The sequence below is a fragment of the Chiloscyllium punctatum genome, chromosome 5 (genome assembly GCF_047496795.1).
Source record: "Chiloscyllium punctatum isolate Juve2018m chromosome 5, sChiPun1.3, whole genome shotgun sequence".
In the NCBI taxonomy this organism is placed as follows: Eukaryota; Metazoa; Chordata; class Chondrichthyes; order Orectolobiformes; family Hemiscylliidae; genus Chiloscyllium; species Chiloscyllium punctatum.
This window is the reverse complement of record NC_092743.1, coordinates 118,408,894-118,430,353: the sequence shown is the minus strand read 5'-3', so window position 1 is coordinate 118,430,353 and position 21,460 is coordinate 118,408,894. Positions and strand designations below refer to the sequence as shown.

The window sequence follows — 21,460 nt, the reverse complement described above, 5'->3', positions numbered from 1 at the left end:
ATCACCAATCCAAAGAAACCCAAACATATAAATAGAAAGCAGGAATTTTCAGCATTGCTTCGCATGAGGTCCACTGAAGATGTTACCTAGTAAGGCAATGAAACATCTGGAAATGAACCTTTGAGCTCAGCGATCAAACCTACATCCAAAACTCTCCCGGTCTTCATTACTTATATCCTCATTACATTCTTCATACTAAAGATGACCCAATCAATCAGCAGCTACTTCCTCTGCCAAATAAACTGGTGTCCCTTTGTTTAAATCTGCTGCTTGTGTCCTGGTTCTGAAGAGTGCAAGATGAAAACCCACAACTTCTTGTCTCCTTTTTGCAATGTAAGTTCACGACATCTTCCCAATGCCTCCTGAGTAATGTTTTCTGCAAGTTTGGGCAGCCGCACAACAACATGAAAATCTCCATGCATGCTGTGCACAAGTTGGCCTTCTTAACTTACTAAGCACATATTAATTTAAATCAAATTAATTTAAGGGGACATTGATTTAAACATTTAATGTATTACCATCAAAACTGCAGGGGTTGCACACTTCACCCACCCAATCAAGGTACCTATAATATCACTGCCAGTAATACAACAACCAGGTGCCTAAATTTAAAAATTGGAGTAATAGCATGAATGTTTTGCAAATGTTTTGAAGGAATTCAAATCCTGGGGTGGTGAGTTTCTCACTGCTTCACTCCAAACAGATGTGTGCCCAACTCTTGACAGCTTTCTGGCTGCCACCCACTTTGAGCTGTGCTGTGTTGCTGTTCACCCAGGAATGAGGAAGCAAGGCAACAAGTGGGGGAGATGCAGTGAGGTTGTTGGTAGTGGAGCGACCAGGGAGATAGCAAGTTAAGGTGTCAATCAGAGCACTAAAGAGGGGAGAATGGCAGTCATTGAAGTGGCAAGGCAGTAGGAGTCCAAGAGAATCAGCACAGCCAGGTGCCAAGAATATCAAGTGAATTGGAGAGCAAGGTGCCAAGTGGATTGAACAGTAATAAGGGTTCCTTAGGGGTGAGTAATGCAGTTCCTTATGGTAGGGTAATGCAGGTGGGAGTTGGCATCAGTGTCTGGCTTTAAGCTGACAATGCTGATGTCAGTAGTGCCAACTTCCTCTGCCAGTGTGGTGGCAGCACAGAAAAAAATGTTACAAGGAATGTTACTCCTGAGCACATGTCTGAACAACACCTTACCTCTCTGTGAATACAAAGCACCTCTCTTCTTTTCCTCCTCTCCCAAGGTCTCCAGTGTTTTACAGCATAGATTCAGTTCACAATGAAGTCATGTCACTTCTCCCAGCAACAGTTCATGTCCTATTCAAGAGGTGCCGGATATTTTTACATTGCACTACGTCTCTGCCACATCAAGGTTGGTGCTGATGCATGTAGTCAAAAGCAGGTAGCTCTAATTGAACACTGTCATCAAATAAAATAACAGACATCATGAATTTAACATACAGTCTGTACAATATTTACCACAACCACTTTCAGTTCTTAACCAAGTTAACACGAAATGTTTGTGGTTCCATTTAGAACACTGCACCAGTTCATCTTTTGCTTCAGACACATCTGTGGCAGAACTTCTGCATCTTATTATATGCATCCAACTGTTGTTCAGCTCTTTGAAACTTGTTCTTGGAGCACAAATATACTCTCCCACAGCCCAACCAGGCCAGAAGGTTATGACAGAACTTTTAGCCAATTAGCAAAACTGAAAATCTAATGAAGAGCTCAAGCTAGTTGGGGATGGGGGGAGATTGCAAGGGCAATAATAATTTTGACAAATATAAACAATTATTATCAAGTAATATCATAGTTAGAATTACTCATGGGATCATATCAGTTGCCAAGTTATTCTTGGGCTTAAATGGTACTTGTTGGAGAAGCTCCAAAAAATTGGAAAATCAACACTTTTAGTGATTCAATGTCATATCTCCTACAATATTGATGTCTCTTAAGTTAAGCAGTATTAGTTTATCAAACTGAGGTGTATGCCAATTTTGCTCACAGGCATATTAATATTGGTAAATAACCATTTAAGGCTTATCTAATAGTTGTTGTTGGAGCAACTCTTAAAATTCCAATGAAATATCTACAGGCCCCTTGACGATTTATTCTGTAACTGTAACCAATGCATCTTTTGTGATTAAATATGTAGTACAGAATTTAGTTTAAGTATGAAATCTAGCAACTTTATTACTAAAATTGCTTCAATTATAGAAATGAAAAGTCTGGAAATTGAGTCAAATTTTGCTTTAGTTACGAGGCTTTCTTCTGTGATTTAAAGAGACCTTGGAGCGCAGGTTCAGAGCTCCTTGAAAGTGGAGTCGCAGGTAGATAGGATAGTCAAGAAGGCGTTTGGTATGCTTTCCTTTATTGGTCAGAGTATTGAGTATACAGGAGTTGGGAGGTCATTTTGCAGCTGTACAGGACATTGGTTAGGCCACTGTTGGAATATTGCGTGCAATTCTGGTCTCCTTCCTATTGGAAAGATGTTGTGAAACTTGAAAGGGTTCAGAAAAGATTTACAAGGATGTTGCCAGGGTTGGAGGATTTGAGCTATAGGGAGAGGCTGAACAGGCTCGGGCTGTTTTCCCTGGAGCGTTGGTGGCTGAGTGGTGAGCTTATAGAGGTTTACAAAATTTTGAGGGGCATGGATAGGATAAATAGACAAAGTCTTTTCCCTGGGGTTGGGGAGTCCAGAACTAGAGGGCATAGGTTTAGAGTGAGAGGGGAAAGATATAAAAGAGACCTAAGGGGCAACCTTTTCACGCAGAGGGTGGTATGTGTATGGAATGAGCTGCCAGAGGAAGTGGTGGAGGCTGGTACAATTGCAACATTTAAAAGGCATTTGGATGGTATATGAATAGGAATGGTTTGGAGGGATACGGGCCGGGTGCTGGCAGGTGGGACTAGATTGGGTTGGAATATCTGGTCGGCATGGACGGATTGGACCGAAGGGTCTGTTTCCATGCTGTATATCCCTATGACTCTATTTTTGAAGATTAGAACCTCCTTAATTGGATTAATTAGCTTGAAGTACACTATGCTCAAGAAGAGGCATAAAAATCCCTCTTTTTTCAATGAAATGTATAACTTCATTTTACTGACTTTTTGTCTTTCTTTTGTTAATTTCATGCTCCTTTTGTTATATTTTCAACAACTTTTTTATTTCCTTTACATGTACTTGGCTCCCCTAATTGTAAATGCTGGGTTATAATTTAAACTCACATCTCAATATTTGTTCATTTGAGACGTTAACTAATAACAGAAAGGAGACAGTCTGGTGGAGTAACTCTGAAAACTTTACTTGACTTATACTTATCAAAATAGGACAGCGATTTCACAAGCTTACTCCAAACTTTGCTTTCCGATTCAGCTTAAGGTGAAGGATGGATATACCATTTCAGGGTCTCTCCAAAACATCTGTATCTTCTGCTTCCAATTCAGTATTTTCAAACTTAGTGTGCACCATGGTTACTCAAAGCTGCTGCTTAATAACTCTGTCTAAGCCATAACTGACCTTTCATTGTATTCTGCGTCAAGGCCCATTGGTAATTGGTTTAAGAGATAGGTGATCAATCTCTAATTGGCTAAGGGTGATGAATATTGACTAATGCTTCCTCCCAGTATCTCCTGACTGGTTACTTAAGGTGTAAAGTATCCATAGACCCATCCTTTTCATTACAGTATGTTATTGTCACTTTTATGACTCATTGCTTAGATAAGAGGATAATTTATGATAGTTTCTTTGTTTATTTGTTTGGGAAAAGGGAGATGTTTGAAATGAGGACTGAATGATCGACACTCGAGCTCATCATCTCAGCTTTCACTTTATGAGTGCAAGTTCCCATGAAATCAGATACATGTCACTGATAATTTTCTTAGGCGGCCATTTGTTTGGTTTTTTTGTTTTGTTTCTGTGGTTGTGGATGTGTGGAATGATTTTTTATGACTTAATTTTAACATTTAAAGCATATAGTGAGAAAGTTTGCTTATAGTTTCAAGACGAAATAAACCTTATGCAGAAGATCACAAATTACTAATGTAAACAAAAACAGAAATTGCTGGGGAAACTCAGGAGGTCTGACAGCATTTGTGGAGTTAAAGTAGAGTTAACATCTTGGATCCAGTGACACTTCACCAGAACTAGAAACGATGAAGAATTGAAAGGGGTGAAAGGATGCTAATTTTTCTTATTCAACTTTGAAGTTCAGGCATTCTCACAATTTTGGTCTGATAATGGAAATGAGTTGAAGAGGGGCCTCCCACCAATTGTCCTGTAATTCTGAAATATTTCTGTATTACCTCCATTCTGTTTGTAATCTTGTGGTGCATTTCTTTGTCAAATAACACTGAGCAGACTGGCATGATACTAAAGTACTGAATCTACATCGGTTATAATTAAGTTGAATAAGATTAGATTAATCAATTAATATAACTAAATTAATAATGAAATGTCAACTTCCCTCCTGGTGCCAAACAATGATCTAAGAGGAGGTGTAGTATGAGAAGGCAGCACTGAGAAAATAGATCAGAAGACTCGAGTCATGGTGAAGGTGTTCCCATTAACCTTTGTATTCCAAGGTGAAGGAGGGCTGCTCAGTATTCCTTACCTTTCCAAATTTAGATTTTAAATGAAGGAAATTGACAAGGTGAATATTGTGAGGCTACTTCTTATGGGAGAGACTGGAACTCAGTGATCCTGTTTAAAAATAAGGGGGCTTCCATTTAAAGCAGAGATGAGAATAAATCATTTTTTTAAGAGGGTCTTTGGAATTCTCTACCCAAAAGATCAGTGGAGGCTGGATTACTGAATACTTTTTAAGCCTGAGTTAGATTCTTGATTGGGGTCCAAGGGTACAAAGGGTAGGCAGGAGAGTGCAGTTGAGGCTTCAGGAAGATTAACTATAACCTCATCAGTTTGATGGGTCAAACGGAATTCTCCTAATCCTAATTTATATGTTCACAAAGAAGTGAAGTGTTTTGACATGTGAGAGAAAGTTCAGATTTGACTTGTAATGTTTTCCACATTTAACACCAACAACTTCCATTTATATAGAGCCTTTAACATGGGAAAATGTCCCAAATGGCTTTACATGACTGTAATTACATAAAAGACAGCACTAATTCAAAGAATGAGATGAACAGATGACAAAAAACTTAATCAAAGAACTGGAGTATATTGAGTATTTTAAATGAGGGGAGAGAAATGGAGCAGTGGTAAGTTTCAGAGATGGAATTCCAAAGTTTAGGATCCAGACAGCTGAATGGAAAGCATGGCTCCCAATGTTGGAGGCTGTGTGCAGATTCTTGTAGGGTTACCCTCGTTGAGCAAATCTGTGAAGATTGGGATTGTAAATATGAGATGAGTTGGACTCCGAACCCAGGGAGGTCAGTGGCTGAAGGAATTGTGGAACGTTGGGCAAAATTTTGGATGAGTTCAAGTTTATGGAATTGATAACTTGGTGAGGAACCTTATTCCAGACGGAGAACTGGCACCTCCAATCAATGTCACCAAAATCACATCAGAGTGAAAAGTAAAGAAAATTAACACACACCAAAGAAATTCACCAAAAGTCCTCAGACAGCAGTTTCCAGACCTACTAACACTTCCATCTAGAAAGACAATGGCAGCAAACACAAGGGAACATCACCACCTTCAAGATCCTCTCCAAGCCACTCACTATCCTGACTTGGAAATATGTTGCCGTTCCTCCTCTGTCGCTGGGTCAAATTCCCTCCCTAATGGCATTGTGGGCCAACTCACCCGCAGGTGGACTGATGAGGTTCAAGAAGGAAGCTCAACACCACCTTCTCAAGAGTAACTAAGAACGGGCATTAAATGCTGACCAGCCAGCGACTTCTGCATCCCACAAACAAATAAAGACACACATACAACCTCTAAAATCAATGATACCCATAATCTCTAATAATTGCGCAAAATGCAACATAATTCTCGACACATTTTCTTATAATGTGCAATATAAGTAAAAACAATGATGCTGGAGGAAATCATTTTGGCTGTATCAGTGGATAGAGACGACAATAAATCGGATCAGTGACTGTCAATTTGTATCAACGCTCATTGACATTTGGGGTGGCATACGGCTTGGCTACAATTTTCTTTTCTCCTGATGACACTGCACTCACACCTAACAATCTGGATCCAACGTTTCGGCGGGGCGGGGGAGAGGTTCAGAAAGCTCGCACCCCGCCCTCAGCGGGCAGCTGACGCAGCTCCCGGGCAGTTGCCAATATGTGGCTCGGATCGCGCCGCTGGAGTGGACCCTGGTCGTGGAGAGTGAGAGGCGGGCACTGGCTTCTCGAAAACTTCCATCTGAGAGATAGCACAAAGATTGCAAGCCCATTTCCTTCATTCCAGCAGAAGGTAAAAAAAAAAGCAGAGCCAGGCTCGAAATGAATTAGCATGAAGGCGAGAATGTCCTGAATGTGTTTTGATTTCAGACTGCAGGAGAAAAGGGGTGGGGGCACGCTGACAGCCGAGGGATGAATACAGACATAGGTGAGAATTGGCATTGGATGTGCCAAAGTGCACCCGTCAACCTTTGTACTAAAAGCATTACTTGACTTGACTTCGGGATATATAAGGATGAGGGTATTTGCATGTTGGTTTTATGTTGTGGAATTTGGAGTGTGATGGATTAGTTACTTTATGGAGGATTCGCCAACGTGCATCCGTTGCAGTTGGGCTCTGTCTCTGTTTATTTGAGTGTTTCATTGTCCCTGGATTGTTCCATGAAGTCCGGAATGTCATTAACGTTTCTTCGGACGCTTCTTCAGGGCAAGCTTAACACCAAATGGAACTACTGCAGTGACTAATAGGCCTCGGAGGAGGAAAGTTCTTGCTGATCTGACCAGTTGTTTCAACACAAGGGGTTGATTCTCGGTGGCGAGGGGTTAATTGAGCTTTCGGGAGTGTTTACGCGAAAATTGCGGCTCCGTGCAGTTGAGAAACGTGTGGCACGATTTCCTTTGTTGGTGTCTGTGTAAACATTTGTTCGAGTTAAAACCAAATCGATATTCTGTAACAAGAGCGCCCCGCAATTCTCCGACAATGTTGTAACTGTACTGCGTGATATTGAAGAGTTTTTGTCGTTGAACTCATTCGTGGTGGAAGTGTTGGCAACAAAGCTTTTTTGGTCGCTTCTTAAGCTGGAACATAAAACAGTTTATTTTCGTTTCCACAAGGCGCTGCATTCCCAGAAAATTCCTCGAAATGGAAGGGCTCGGGAACGCGGTGCAGAAGAAAACTGCTGATCTTGAGCACATGGCGGAGGTTTTAATCACGGGGGAGCAGCTCCGGTAGGGTTACTTGTTTGTGGATGGTTTCCAGTGTCTCTTCCATCCTTTCGAATCGAAGCAAAATATTGCAGCTTTACATTATTCACTGCTATACTTTTTACTGTCGCCGGTTTGTCTTTCTGATTACTTCGGAGTGCAACCGCAATGTTTTCCTTATGAGAAGCGTACTTGTAGTAAAAGGCCTGTGGAACGGGGATAATGTCTAACCTACACAGATGAAACCAAGTTAATGCCTTCTTTCTTGTTTCTTTACTCGGAAATTTTAAGAAAAATAGCTTTTTTGTGACCCCTCTATCACAGTGCTTTTATCTTAACATGAAATGTATTATCATTTGTCAAATACATTATTTTGTAATTTGTAGCTTTTTTCATCTCCATTTAAAAAGAAGACCTCTATTTATTGCTCATTCCTCATTGCCCTTGAGAAGGTGGTTGTGACTTGTCTTTTTGAACCTCTCTTTGGTATAGATAGGTCCACAATGCTGTTAGAGACGGAGTCCTGGGGTTTTGACCCAGTGACAGTGAAGGAAGGATGATTTATTTCCAAATCTGTTTAGAGCTGGAACTTGCAGGTTGTGGTATTCCCATATATTTGTTGTCCAAGGAGCATCTGTGCATTTAAGCAGTGCACTTTGCAGAGGGTAAACACTACTGTCATTGTGTGTCAGCGGTGGCCGATGTGAATGTTTTGTGCATGTGGTGACAATCGCATGCACTGGAGTATCTCTATGGCGTCAAACTTCCTGAGGAATGATGGAGCTGCATTCATCCAACCAAGTGGGGAGCATTCCATCACACTCATGAGTTGTGCTTTGTGGTAGATTGGCTTTGGGGAGTCAGGAGGTCAGTTATGCATTCCAAGATTCCTAATCTCTGACCTGCTCTTGTGGCTACAGTATTTACATGGCTTGTCTAATTCCGTTTCTGGTAAATGGTAACCCCCATGATATTGATCATCAAGGAAAGATGGTTAGTATCTTTTTTGTTGTGTATTGTCATTACCTGGCACTTCTTTGCACAAATGTTGCTTGCCAGTTGTCAGCCCAAAAGTGGATATTTATTCAGTATCTGAGGAGTTATAAATGGTGAAGAACATTGTACAATCGCATACATCTTGAAGAACCTGAAATGAATAGAAATACATTTTAAATTTTTTCCTAGTCCCTCAAATCTTGGTATATTTCTATTCTATTTGGTATATTTTGATCGTAATGGAAAATAACCAGTTTGCAATTCCTTTTAATGCAGTGATCCCTTTTTAATTACATCACTATTCACTGTAAGCAAAAGAAACAAAAATAAGCTACTAAAAACAGTATCTGATGCACCTGACTGGAACTTTACAATATGATGCTGCCTCAAGATATTTTGAGCACGTCATTGGTAATAATTTCTAGATAATGTCATCTGATGTATTTTTGTTTAAAATTTGTGCCTTTTCTGAATTTACAGTTTCCTCCCTTCCTTCTCTCCATATCCCTGAATCCATCCGATTCAGATTGATGGCTTATCCAGCCTTTTGAATATCTCTTTAAAAATGTTTCATCTATGCAGTGTTGAACTTGGGCAGCATCAATTTCCTGCTTAAAAGCAAATGCAGAGTACTCGCTTACTATCTCAGCAATGCACTTTGCTTTCAAGTGTAGATTGTCTTAAGTTCTCTATTGGCCCACTTGATACAAATATTTTTATGCCAAAAACAAGTTTTTAGATTCTCTTCTGTGTTAGCTGCCAGTCTCTTGCCCTGTCTCTTTGCCTTTGCTTCTCTTATTTCCTTTCTGTATTTAGCCTGGTTACCACTTGTATTATATTAAACAGCCTTTATTTGTTTCATTTTGCTCTTTATCTCTTTAATAAGATAGGAAGTTGATTTTGTTGGCTTTGCCCCCTTGTGAAACTATTATAAATTGAAAACGTCATTTCTTTAAAGGCAAACCATTGATCTATTACAATTTTACTTGCCAGTCAATTTACCTGGACCTACTGAAATTAGCCATCCATCAATTATATACTTTTACTTTGGATTGCTGTTGTAGTTTTCCATATTTAGGTAAAAGTGAGTGCTGCAGATGCTGGAAGTAGAGCTAAGAGAGTTGTGATGGAAAAGCATAGCAGGTCAGGCATCATCTGAGGAGCAGGAAAATTGATGTTTCGGGCAAAAGCCCTTCATCAGGAAATTTCCTTATCTTACCGAATATAACCCAGATGTTATGAGACAATGGTTATTTGTCCTCAATGCTCTCCTACTAGTAGTTGATCCACTTGACTCACCTCATTCCCAAGAACCAATTCAGTAATGCTTCTTTACTCATTGGGCCAGCATTGGTAGAGAAGGTTCACTTGAACATACCATGAAAACTCTTTATCCTCTCTGCCTTTTATAATGTAATTTTCTTAGTCTATATTAGGACAATTAAAGTCCCACATTATCAGTATTGCATAGTTTTTTCCATCTCTCTGCGATTCCTCTGCAAATTTGCCCCATTGTTTCTTTCCCAAAATTCTGTGGCATACAAAATGCATCTAAGGGTGTAATGGCATCTTTGTTTATTAACTCTAGCAAAAGTGATTTTGCCATTGACCTGCCCAGGATGTGCTCTTACTCTCTCCAGCACTGTATTATTTCCCATATTCAATACAAATTCCTTGCCTGAAAACCAAGTATCCAGCAGTATTTGGATCCTAGTGCTATCTTATTTGAACCTAGTTTAAGTTATCACACCACTATAGTCCCTGGCAATCTGCACCTCCAGCTCCACAAATCTATTTGTCGGATTCTGAGCACTTACATTGGGATATGGACTTTAGCCTAATTTACATCTTGTTGCATTCCTCCATATTCTGACGCTACATAATACATTACTGTTTCTGAGTCTAATGCTGGAAATCTGTCATAATGATTTATTGATTTTTTAAAAAGTTTTTTAATGTTTTGGAACTGAAGAGGAATCATTTTGTGTTCAAAATATTAACTATTTTTGCCAGAGTTTTACCCGCACAGGTGTTGCTAGACCAGCTGAGATTTTCGAGCAATTTTTGTTTTTGTTTTTCAGGTTTTCCTACATTTTGTTTTTATTTCAGATTTCCAGAATCCATAGAATTTTGCTTTTGTACCAGATTTGGCAGCTGGTTTACACAAAATATTTTATGTCTGTTGTCATTCATGACCTTTCTTCTCTTGCTGGAGGGCTAAACTAAATTACTCAGTTTTAATGTAACCTATTGTTTCACGTTTTTGGATTGCTTTTGGATTGACGGCTGGTACCTGTGTAATATAAATAAAATTATCAGGAGCCAAAAGTAAAACAGGCTTTGGCCTTTAAAGTTCTTCCTTTCATTTCTTTAATTTTGTAATACGATGTTCAATGTATCTGGTGTTTTTGCTTTCACTATCCCCGATATTTAAATTAGTATCTTTGTTGGGGGTTCATGAAGCAACACTAAGTATCAAATTGTTGTATGAATTTGCATGGTTAACCATACCCTTGTGGAAATCATTTGCAACACCTTTGTTTCTCACACTGCTACTGACTGTAAATGTGCCTCTGTTCCAGGCATGGCAGACAAGGTTAGAGTAAATTTTAATGGACAAAAATACTCTGTATTCTGGTGGAAATATTGTCAGTGTATTGTCTGGATATTGGTATTTAGGTAACCAGTTTTAACTCTGAAAAGGTCATATAAAGCAGATGCTGAACATATAATATAAAGAAAAACAAAAATAAAACTGGAAATAATGAACACAGGAGGCAGCATTTGTGGAGAGAGAAGCTTTTAATGCTTCAGATGTATGGCCATCCATATGAGTTGCAAAACATTAGGGACATATCCTCTGCACTAGCTTAAAACATACTATGTAAAATCACAGTAAATAGATCATACAGTATTAAATAATCAAAGTAGATGAATACTTAAAAAGTTTGTAATTTCTGTTTAAATTGTTTTCTTGTAAAGTCATTGAGCTTGCATCTCTCTAGTATCTCACTGAAGTGGTGAGCCTTCATATATAAGCTTGTAATATAGGGCTTATCTAGCTGTAATATATTTTGCCTGTATTTCCAGCATCTTGGGGAGAAAATTGGTTTCCTGATGGTGACAACCTCACAATACCTTGACAAACTGGTGTATATGTATCTTCATATAGTTACTGACTAAAGAGAAACATTGAATATCCATGACTTTTAAGCATATAATATAAAATGGGCTGCATTCTGTTGCAAGGGTTCCTATTGACAGCACTGCTGTATGTATCTTTTAACTCTCAATGTAGTCGAGTCAAGTTTTGATGATTTTTTGAGATATGTTAATTCAGGTACCATGTTTCAGATTTAAAATCACACATTGAAAAAGGCATCAGTCACTTTCTATTATTCTTTGTCTTCTGTTTGGCTGTGAGGTATATGTAGGAGCTATTAGTCTCATTCTGGCCTTTGAAATGTTTGGCAATTAGACATTGTGGCAAAGTTAAACTTAGCTTTATGCTTCTATAAATTATAGGATGCATTGCACAATACTCCATCCTTATATAGGAGTATCCTCTGATTTACAATCATAATGTCACGTTCTTCATTTTTTTAATGCTACTTCCAAAATATTAGCACAATGAGTGTATATAACTTTCTTGCCAACATAGTGGTTAGGTTTTGCCAAGTTGTATGCCAACTGCATTACAATTAAACATCCTATTTTTGGCTCTCTTCTCTACTGAATCATGTATTTTGAAACAGGGTCATTGAATAACAATCAGCAATAGAAACACTGCCTCTCGATAGCAATTAGATTCACAAGAAATGTCAGGGGTGCAGTTGCCGCCACTTAAAACATCTGTATTTCAAATGGATATAATTTGTATCAGCCTGAAATTGATAATTTTTACCCAGTTGCACTGACATCAAATGCAAAATTGCCATTTGTGGTAATTTAAATACCTCATGGCAGAATCCGCTCTGTATGCTCACTAATTACATTTTATTATTTTGTTTCTGAAATGCCAATTCATCATCAGATTTAAATTACAATGTTTAACTCAATTCAGTTTTTTAACCATCTGTCTGCATTCAAAAGATTCGATTTTGCTACATCAAACATCTCTTTAGAATTGCATAGTGCACTGTCATTAATTGTTTATAATTTGCTGAATTAAAAAAAACAAATAAGGATACATAATGTGTACGTGCCTCTTTAAAACATTTAGTAAATTGTGACGAAGTGATTTTCAAAGTAATAACACTTGTCAGGATTGTGTTTTCAGTTCATGTTAGGAAGTAGTAAAAGTCATACCAACGAAAATAAGTTAATGGAAAGTAATCCCAATATTGGCCTGAAGGTCCCTAGTCCATGAAAATAGCATGGATCCTGAGCTGCATTGCCTGCCAATTGCAGGATCTTGTCTGCCAAGTTAAGCAGATGAATCGTAATTGCGTAAATTAACCTCCTATATGTGATAGGGACTTCTGATGTGTTGAGACATGAAACCAACATTTATTCCATCTATGAAGATCTAGGAAGAGAAGGGAGTTATCCTGGTATATCCCCATTGTTGTGGTTTAACACCTTCTTCTTAATGAACACTACTGAAATTAGACATTCATCTTGTTTGATGGATTTCAAATTGGCTGCAGGAATTGTGTGTGTATATAACGAGTGATTTCTCCTTGATTTCTACTGTTATGTATTCATCAGGGAAACTTACAAAATGGGCATGAAATCAAATAATGATACAAGGATACTTTAATTAGAAAAGAGGAAATAATTAGTAAAATAAATAAACTTGGAGAAGATAAGACTCCTTGTCTCATTGGAAGAGATAAGTGGCACTCGTATGTGTAAATAACAATCTATTAGAAAAGAGACTAGTGTCAGAGGACAAGTTAGCCAATCAGAATCCTGTTGTTAAAAAGTAAGATAAAGCAAATCCAGGGAATTAGTCACTAGGTGTTAAAATTGATGCAATCTTTTCTCGAAGATGCCCTGTCAGAAATCTAGAAACAAAGTGTTGAGGGAGCAATGTTGCATTCTTTTAAAGACTTTAACAAACATAAACAATGTAATGTAACATATTTGGATTTACAAAAAACCTCTTTGGAGATATTCCTCTGTAGATTTGTTAAAAGGTCAAAATATGTGGAGAACAGGATCAGATGAAAAATGGGTTACAAGCTGGCTACCAAAGAGAAAATCAACATGGGGCTACAAAAATGGCAAACCGTGTTTCACAAGGATTGACATTGGAACCAGTGTTCACTATTTAGCTCAGCAATTTGGACTCTGAAATCAAACGTACAATTTCTGAACAACAAATTGGAAGATAAAGCTATACGAAGCAAGAAATTGACAAAATATAGGAGGATATTAGTAAGCTTGCAAAATGATGTGTGATTGCCAAATTAATTCCATTGTAGATAAGTGCGAGGTATTGCATTTGGTCGACACGAACATGGAGGCCAGATACAGCTGGATAATAATCTAAATTGGGTAAAGGAGCTAAATGAAATGGAGGTAGGTATGTAAAAATCACAGAAAATGGCACCAGTGGTTGATAAAGTCATAATTTAAAAAAAAGCATTGAGATTTATTTCTAGAGGGATAAAATTCAGAAGCAGAAAAGAAATGTTAACCTCCTATCCATCACTGGTTAAAGCATATTTGGAATACTGTGCACATTTCTAATCTCCATATTATAAAAAGGTTTTGGAAAAGACGCAAGAATAGTTTTGATAGAATCTAGAAGATAATAAGAGAATGGGGCTATAAAGTAAAACTAGGTAAAAACAATGACTGCAGTGCTTGAAACCAGATTCTGGATTAGTGATGCTGGAAGAGCACAGCAATTCAGGCAGCATCCAAGGAGCCTGTCAGGTAAAACTGACAGTTGCAGCTCAGTCTTTTAAGAACTTAGAGGGGAGGCCTAATCACTTTAGTGGAAGTGTTTAATAGAATAGACTTGGGGAAAATCATTCAACTTGCAAAAAATGTTAAAACTATGACTCATAATTATGAAGAAAGTCATTACTAAATCAAATAGAGAATTCAGGGCAAACACTTTAATCCTCTAAATCATGTGCTACCAGAAGCCTGGTAATTGAGGCAAATAACAGAAATGTATTTGAAAGGAAGTTAGATAAGCACATAAGAAAGAAATAGAAGCTTGACCAAGACAAAGGGAGTTTGAATAATCTGCTGAGCCATAAGATTTTCAATGGCAAGTCCTCTGTTATAACTTGCCATTAAGTATAATGTGGGTGTGGCTGATCCTGTGATTTTTTTTTTTCCCTTGGCCTTAAAATGTTGCCGACCTGTGATATTTGAAGATATGGTAAGAAGCATTTTAGTCATTATTTTTTAATGACACATCCTAAATATTGAACACACAGTTAAGCATTTTGTTAACAACGTAACCCATCTTGAAATTACTTTTATTTGCATTAGATTTAACAAAAATCATTGATATGTTTTCTACTCAGTAGTTGTGTGAATAACTATATTAAGAGATGTAGTACTTAGCCCATAAGGACTACCCAGATTCCATGTTCAAATCTTGACATGGCTGTCTGTTGCTGGATTTCTTGCCAAAAGGCCACTTGTTCAGTATTTTGGGAAGTCTTATTGCTTAAAAGGGGTATATGATTGCTAATGTTTTGTAACACAACTCAATGTAACCTGAACAACTTTATTCAACGTCAGTTGTTACCAAATTGCAACTTGAAGGAGCCAAGGGTTTTTCAAGATATCAGAAGCAGACCTTAAAATGTAAGAGCTACAGTTAAGTCCATTACTGATGTTACATGCTTTCATTTGTATTCTTATCCAAGCTTAAATTTTATAGATTTCAGACACTGGAGTAACATGGATAGAAGATTGTTTTCTGCTAAGCAGGCAGAGTATACATAAATATTTTTCCTTCAGATCAGCAGGATGTGACCAGTTGAGTCCTGCAGGGGTTAATGCAAGGCTGTCAACATTTTCCAATTTAAATTAATCACTTTTGTAGAATCACTATAGTGTGGGAGCAGGCCATTTGGCCAGTTGAGCGCACACCAACCCTCCAAAGAGCAGGCCAACCAGACCTGGAGGTTGGCTAACGTGGTGCAACACTGTTTAAACAAGGTGGTAAGGACAAACCAGGGAACCATCGACCAATGAACCTGACATCGGTGGTGGACAAGCTGTTGGAGGGGATCCTGAGGGACAGGATGTACATGTATTTGGAAAGGCAAGGACTGATTAGGGATAGTCAGCATGGCTTTGTGCATGGGAAATCATGTCTCACAAACTTGATTGAGTTTTTTTGTAGAAGTAACAGAGGATCGACGTGGGCAGAGCAGTAGATGTGATCTATATGGACTTCAGTTCAGTGTTTGACAATGTTCCCCATGGGAGACTGATTAGCAAGGTTAGATCTCATGAAATACAGGGAGAACTCACCATCTGGATACAGAACTGGCTCAAAGGTAGAAGAAAGAGGGTGATGATGGAGGGTTGTTTTTCAGACTGGAGACCTGCGAACAGTGGAATGCCACAAGGATCGGTGCTGGGTCCTCTTCCTTTCATTTATATAAATGATTTGGATTTGAGCATAAGAGGTATTGTTAGAAAGTTTGTAGATGGCACCAAAATTGAGGTGAAAGTGAGGACTGCGGATGCTGGAGATCAGAGCTGAAAATGTGTTGCTGGAAAAGCGCAGCAGGTCAGGCAGCATCCAAGGAGCAGGAGAATCGGCGTTTCGGGCATGAGCCCTTCTTCAGGAATGAGGAATGAGAAGGGCTCATGCCTGAAACATCGATTCACCTACTCCTTGGAGGCTGCCTGACCTGCTGTGCTTTTCCAGCAACACAGTTTCAACCAAAATTGAGGTGTAGTGGACAGCAAAGAAAGTTACCTCTGATTACAATGGGATCTTGATCAGATGGGCCAATGGGCTGAGAAGTGTCAGATTGAGTTTAATTCAGATAAATGGGAGGTGCTGCATTTTGGAAAAACAAATCTTAGCAGCACTTGTACACTTAATGGTAAGGTCTGAAGAAGTGTTGCTGACCAAAAAGACCTTGGAGTGCAGGTTCATAGCTCCTTGAAAGTGGAGTTGCACGTAAACAGGATAGTGAAGAAGGCGTTTGGTATGCTTTCCTTTATTGGTCAGAGTATTGAGTGCAGGAGTTGGGAGGTCATGTTGCAACTGTACAGAACATTGGTTAGGCCACTGTTGAAATATTGCGTGCACTTCTGGTCTCCTTCCTATCGGAAAGATGTTGTGAAACTTGAAAGGGTTCAGAAAAGATTTACAAGGATGTTGCCAGGTTTGGAGGATTTTAGCTATAGGGAGAGGCTGAACAGGCTGGGGCTGTTTTCCCTGGAGTGTCGGAGGCTGAGGGGTGACATTTCTAGAGGTTTATAAAATTATGAGGGACATGGATAGGATAAATAGAAAAAGTCTTTTCCCTGGGGTGGGAGAGTCCAGAACTAGAAGGCATAGGTTTAGGGTGAGAGGGGAAAGATATAAAAGAGACCCGAAGGGCAACGTTTTCGCAGTGTTGTAAATGTATGGAATGAGCTGCCAGAGGAAGTGGTGGAGGCTGGTACAATTGCAACATTTAAGAGGCATCTGGATGGGTATATGAATAGGAAAGATTTGGAGGGATATGGGCTGGGTGCTGGTAGGTGGGACTAGATTGGGTTGGGATATCTGGTCGGCATGGACAGGTTGGACCAAGGGTCTGTTTCCGTGCTGCACATTTCCATGACTTGAAATGAGCTGGCTGCTTATTAGAAAGCTTAGATAGACTAGGTTTGTTTACAGTAGAATTTGGAAGAGTGAGGTGTGATTTATTTGAAGTTTCAGTTCCTGAATGGCCTTGACAAGGTGAACATGGAAATGATGCTTGCTGTTGTGAGGAGACCAGAACTAGAGTATATTGTTTTACAACAAACACCGAAAGAATTGGAGAAACCCTGCAAGTCTGAAAGCTGTGGAGAGAAAGCAAGGTCGACATTTCAAGACCAGGTCTGGCAGCACTGGACTCAAAACGTTATCCCTGTTTCTCTCTCCACAGATACTGCCAGACCTGCTGAGCTTCTCCAGCATTTTTTTGTTTTTGTTTCAGATCTCCAGCATCCACAGTTCTTTGTTTTTAGGGTTAGAGTTTCTCTCTTTCAGACAGAGATGAGAGGATTTTGTTTTGCTGACAGTGCAGCAAGACATTGGAACTTTGCCTCAGGAGGCAGATTATTGAATATTTTTAAGGTCAAGATAGAGAGCTTCTTGTTTGATGATGTGTTCAGGCTTATCAGGTCTACATGGGACTGTAGAATTTAGAATCAGATTACCCACAATTCTGTACTGATTAGCAGAGCAAGCTTGGAGAGATGAATGGCCTACTTCAGCTCCGACTTTGTAATGCCCCACTTAGAGTCTTAGAGATGTACGGCACAGAAACAGACCCTTTGGTCCAGCTCGTCCATGCTGACCAGGAATCCCAACCTAATCTAGTCCCATTTGCCAGCATGTGGCCCATATCCGTCTAAACCCTTTCTTTTCATATACCCATCCAGATACTTTTTAAATGCTGTAATTGTCCCAGCCCCCACCACTTCCTCTGGCAGCTCATTCCATACATGCACCATCCTCTGCATGAAAAAGGTGCCCCTTAGGTTGCTTTTATATCTTTCCCCTCTCACCTTGAACCTATGCTGTCTAGTTCTGGACTTCCTAACCCAGGGAAAAGACCTTGCCTGTTTATCCTATCCATGCCCCTCAGAATGAAGGAGACCAGAATTGCACGCAATGTTCCAAAAGTGGCCTAACCAATGTCGTGTACAGCCGCAACATGACCTCCCAAATCCTATACTCCATGCTCTGACCAATAAAGGAAAGCCTTCTTCACTATCCTATCTACCTGTGCCTATACTTTCAAGGAGCTATGAACCTGCACTCCAAGGTCTCTTTGTTCAGCAACAGTCCCCAGGACCTTCCCATTCAGTGTATAAATCCTGTTCTGATTTGCTTTTCCAAAATGCACCACCTTGTATTTATCTAAACTAAAATCTGTCTGCCACTCCTCCACCCATTGGCCCATCTGATCAAGATTCCATTGTAATCTGAGGTAACCTTCTTCGCTGTCCACTACACCTCCCAATTTTGGTGTAATCTGCAAACTTACTAACAATATCTCCTATGTTCAAATCCAAATCATTTATATAAATAACGAAAAGTCGTGGACCCAGAACCGATCCATGTGACACACCACTGGTCACAGGCCTCCAGTCTGAAAAGCATCCCTCCACTACTACTCCGTCTTCAACATTCAAGCCAGTTCTGTTCCCAAATGGCTAGTTCTCCCTGTATTACATGAGATCTAACCTTGCTAACCAGTGTCCCATGAGGAACTACTTGGTGTTCCAAATTCTATCAGACATAAATCCCAGAATACTTTGCAGTTCAGGTAGACAAGATTGGGTCACTAATTTTGTTAACTGCAATGCTTGATGCATTTTTTCATTTAATTCAAACCATTATTTAATTGGTAACAAACTTCAATCACTGCCTCAGTTTAATAAATATGATTTTATCTGTTTTGCCAATTACGATTCTTTATAAGTAAAAAAATGGTTGAGTTTTACGTTACAGAAGAAGGCTGTCTGGTCAGTCATATCCATGCTGAGCTGTCCAATTTAGTTCTGTAGACTTCTCCACTCAACTCTGCAAATTCTCCCCCCACTCTTCACACTAATCTGCTTTTGAATTTCATTTGGTATTTGCTTCCTTCACCCTTTTAAGTGAGTATGGTACAGTTCATAACAATTCTGTTTGGGGGAAAGTAATGTCGACCCATTTCCCCTCCAGGTGTCTTTGCAATTTTCTTAATTCTATATGCTTTTAGTTATCAAACCATTTATTAACCTCTTCCAATTTTCTCTGTCAAACGTTTAAGAATTTGCAGTACTGGAGTTCCATTGAGTCGTCTTTTAATTTTCTCTTACTCAATGGAAAACAATCCAGTTTCTCCAATCTCTCCAGATAACTGAAATCTTGCCTCCCTGTTGTTATTTTAGTAAACTTCCTTTCATCCTCTCCAAGACCTTTAACCATTTTCGAGTATATTGGTCAGAGTTGTCTGCAATAATCCAGTTGAAGCATAATCAGTGATTTATTAGGTTTTATTATGAATTCCTCGTGTTTTTGCATTCAAAGCTCCTATTTATAAAGACAAGTATACCTTGTGCTTTCTTAACCAGCTTGCCAATTTGCCTGACTACCTTCAAAGATTTGTACATTGGTCCTTCTACTGTTGTACCTTTCTCAAAGCAGTGCCTTTTCGAAGATACTGCTTTTTATGTTACTCTTTGCAATATGCTTCACTTCCTAAGTATCTGTAATAAATGTGTATCTGCCGTGTTCCATTCATTTTGCCAGGATTTGCTCCCCCACACACAGTCTGCCGTCCTTATTGATCTTTATGTTACTAAGCTTTGTAAATGCAAATTTTGAATTTGAACTTCTGCTCGAAAAGTTGCGATTACTTTGATTCGAAATGTTTAGTTACAAGTCTTTTGCATATGTGTTTACTGTTAACTTTTAATTCCAAACAATCCAGTCCCTTTTAGTAGAACATCCAGATGTTTGAACTCAGTGATTTGGTGCAGATGTCCAGACTATATTTGTCTGTAAGATTTGTAACTCTTTAACTGGAGCTTATAAATGTGAGTCTCTCATTCTCTTTCACCCTCGCTTTTTACCTCACTCTCTTTTTCATTTCTCATGTGCTATTTCTGTTTCCTTCTTTCTCTTTCTGTTGGCCAAATTACTTTGCAGTAGCTGTGAATTGAGTTTGCTTTTCCGTCACTTTTCTCCTGCTCGCCCACTTTCTCTTCGATGTAAGCATTTTAAATTTGTGCGACATTGTAGAAATAAATTAAATACAAAGACTCATAATCCACAAAGCAACCAGCAAAGGAGCAGAACTACTTTGAGGCTGTTGGGAGCAAAAATAAGTCCTTTTTTCTAGCTTATATTTGAGTGTTTGGGGTGTGGTCACAAATAATTATTTGTACCTTCCCTTAGGGAAGAAGAATTTTCCGTTTGCAGAGTTAAAGTTTATTACCATTGCTTTATCCTTTTGTGTCTTCTGTTGAAAGGTCCACCAGAAATTAGATACAATTTGTTGTTGAAGGGTTTCTGGGACTCTATCCATAATTTCTTCTGAAAAACAAAGTATCCCTGCTCTAGCTGGTGGGAAAAACAATGAAAACTGTGAAAATGTGGAACAATTGCAATAATAACCTTCCTGCAAAGATCACTTCTCAGCAACAGGAATCAACACCGACAGCATGTTTGTTTGTTTGTTTGAAGTGGGTGTTGTGTTATGACCAGATTGGAGAAAGTGGAATGTTTATTCTTGCATTGCACTCAACTGCTCCTCATACAGCATCATACAGTCACAGAGATGTACAGCACAAAAACAGGCCGTTCGGTCCAACATCCATGCCGACCAGATATCCCAACCTAATCTAGTCCCATCTGCCAGCACCCACCCATATCCTTCTAAACCCTTCCTATTGAAATACCCATCCAGATGCCTTTTAAATGTTGCAATTGTGCCTGCCTTCACCACTTTCTCTGGCAGCTGTGGCATGAAAAAGTTGCCTCTTAGTTCCCTTTTATATCTTTCCCCCTTCACCCTATACCTATGCACTCTGGTTCTGCACTTCCCCCACCCCAGGGAAAAGACTTTGTCTATTTATCGTATCCATGCCCCTCATGATTTTATAAACCTCTATAAGGTCACCCCTCAGCCTTCAACACTCCAGGGAAACGGCTTCAGTCTATTCAGCCTCTCCCTGTAGCTCAAACCCTCCAACCCTGGCAACATCCTTGTAAATCTTTTCTGAACCCTTTCAAGTTTCACAACATCCTTCTGATAGGAAGGAGACCAGAATTGTGTGCAATATTCCAAAAGTGGCTGAACCAGCGTCCTGCACTGCTGTAACGTGACCTCTCAACTCCTATACTCAATACTCTGACCAATAAAGGAAAGCATACCAAATGCCTTCTTCATTACCCTATCTACCTGTGACTTTACTTTCAAGGAGCTATGAGCCTGCGCTCTTTGTTCAGCAACACTCCCCAGGACCTTACCATTAGGT

General features: G+C 39.2%; 1 protein-coding gene across 4 annotated transcripts in view; it reads left to right on the top strand.

Moving 5' to 3' along the window:
- The first annotated feature begins 6,227 nt into the window (after positions 1 to 6,227).
- deptor (DEP domain containing MTOR-interacting protein) overlaps positions 6,228 to 21,460 on the top strand; it is a 76,985-nt gene continuing 61,752 nt past the window's right edge. Inside the window, exons 1-2 of one of the 4 annotated variants that reach the window (XM_072571200.1) lie at positions 6,228 to 6,389; positions 7,211 to 7,324. In XM_072571200.1, coding sequence (XP_072427301.1) covers positions 7,239 to 7,324 — 86 coding nt within the window. In that variant the 5' untranslated portion in view covers positions 6,228 to 6,389; positions 7,211 to 7,238. Of the gene's footprint in view, positions 6,525 to 6,569; positions 6,618 to 6,669; positions 7,325 to 21,460 lie in introns of those variants that run through there. The other 3 variants (XM_072571201.1, XM_072571202.1, XM_072571204.1) reach the window with 3 other exon arrangements.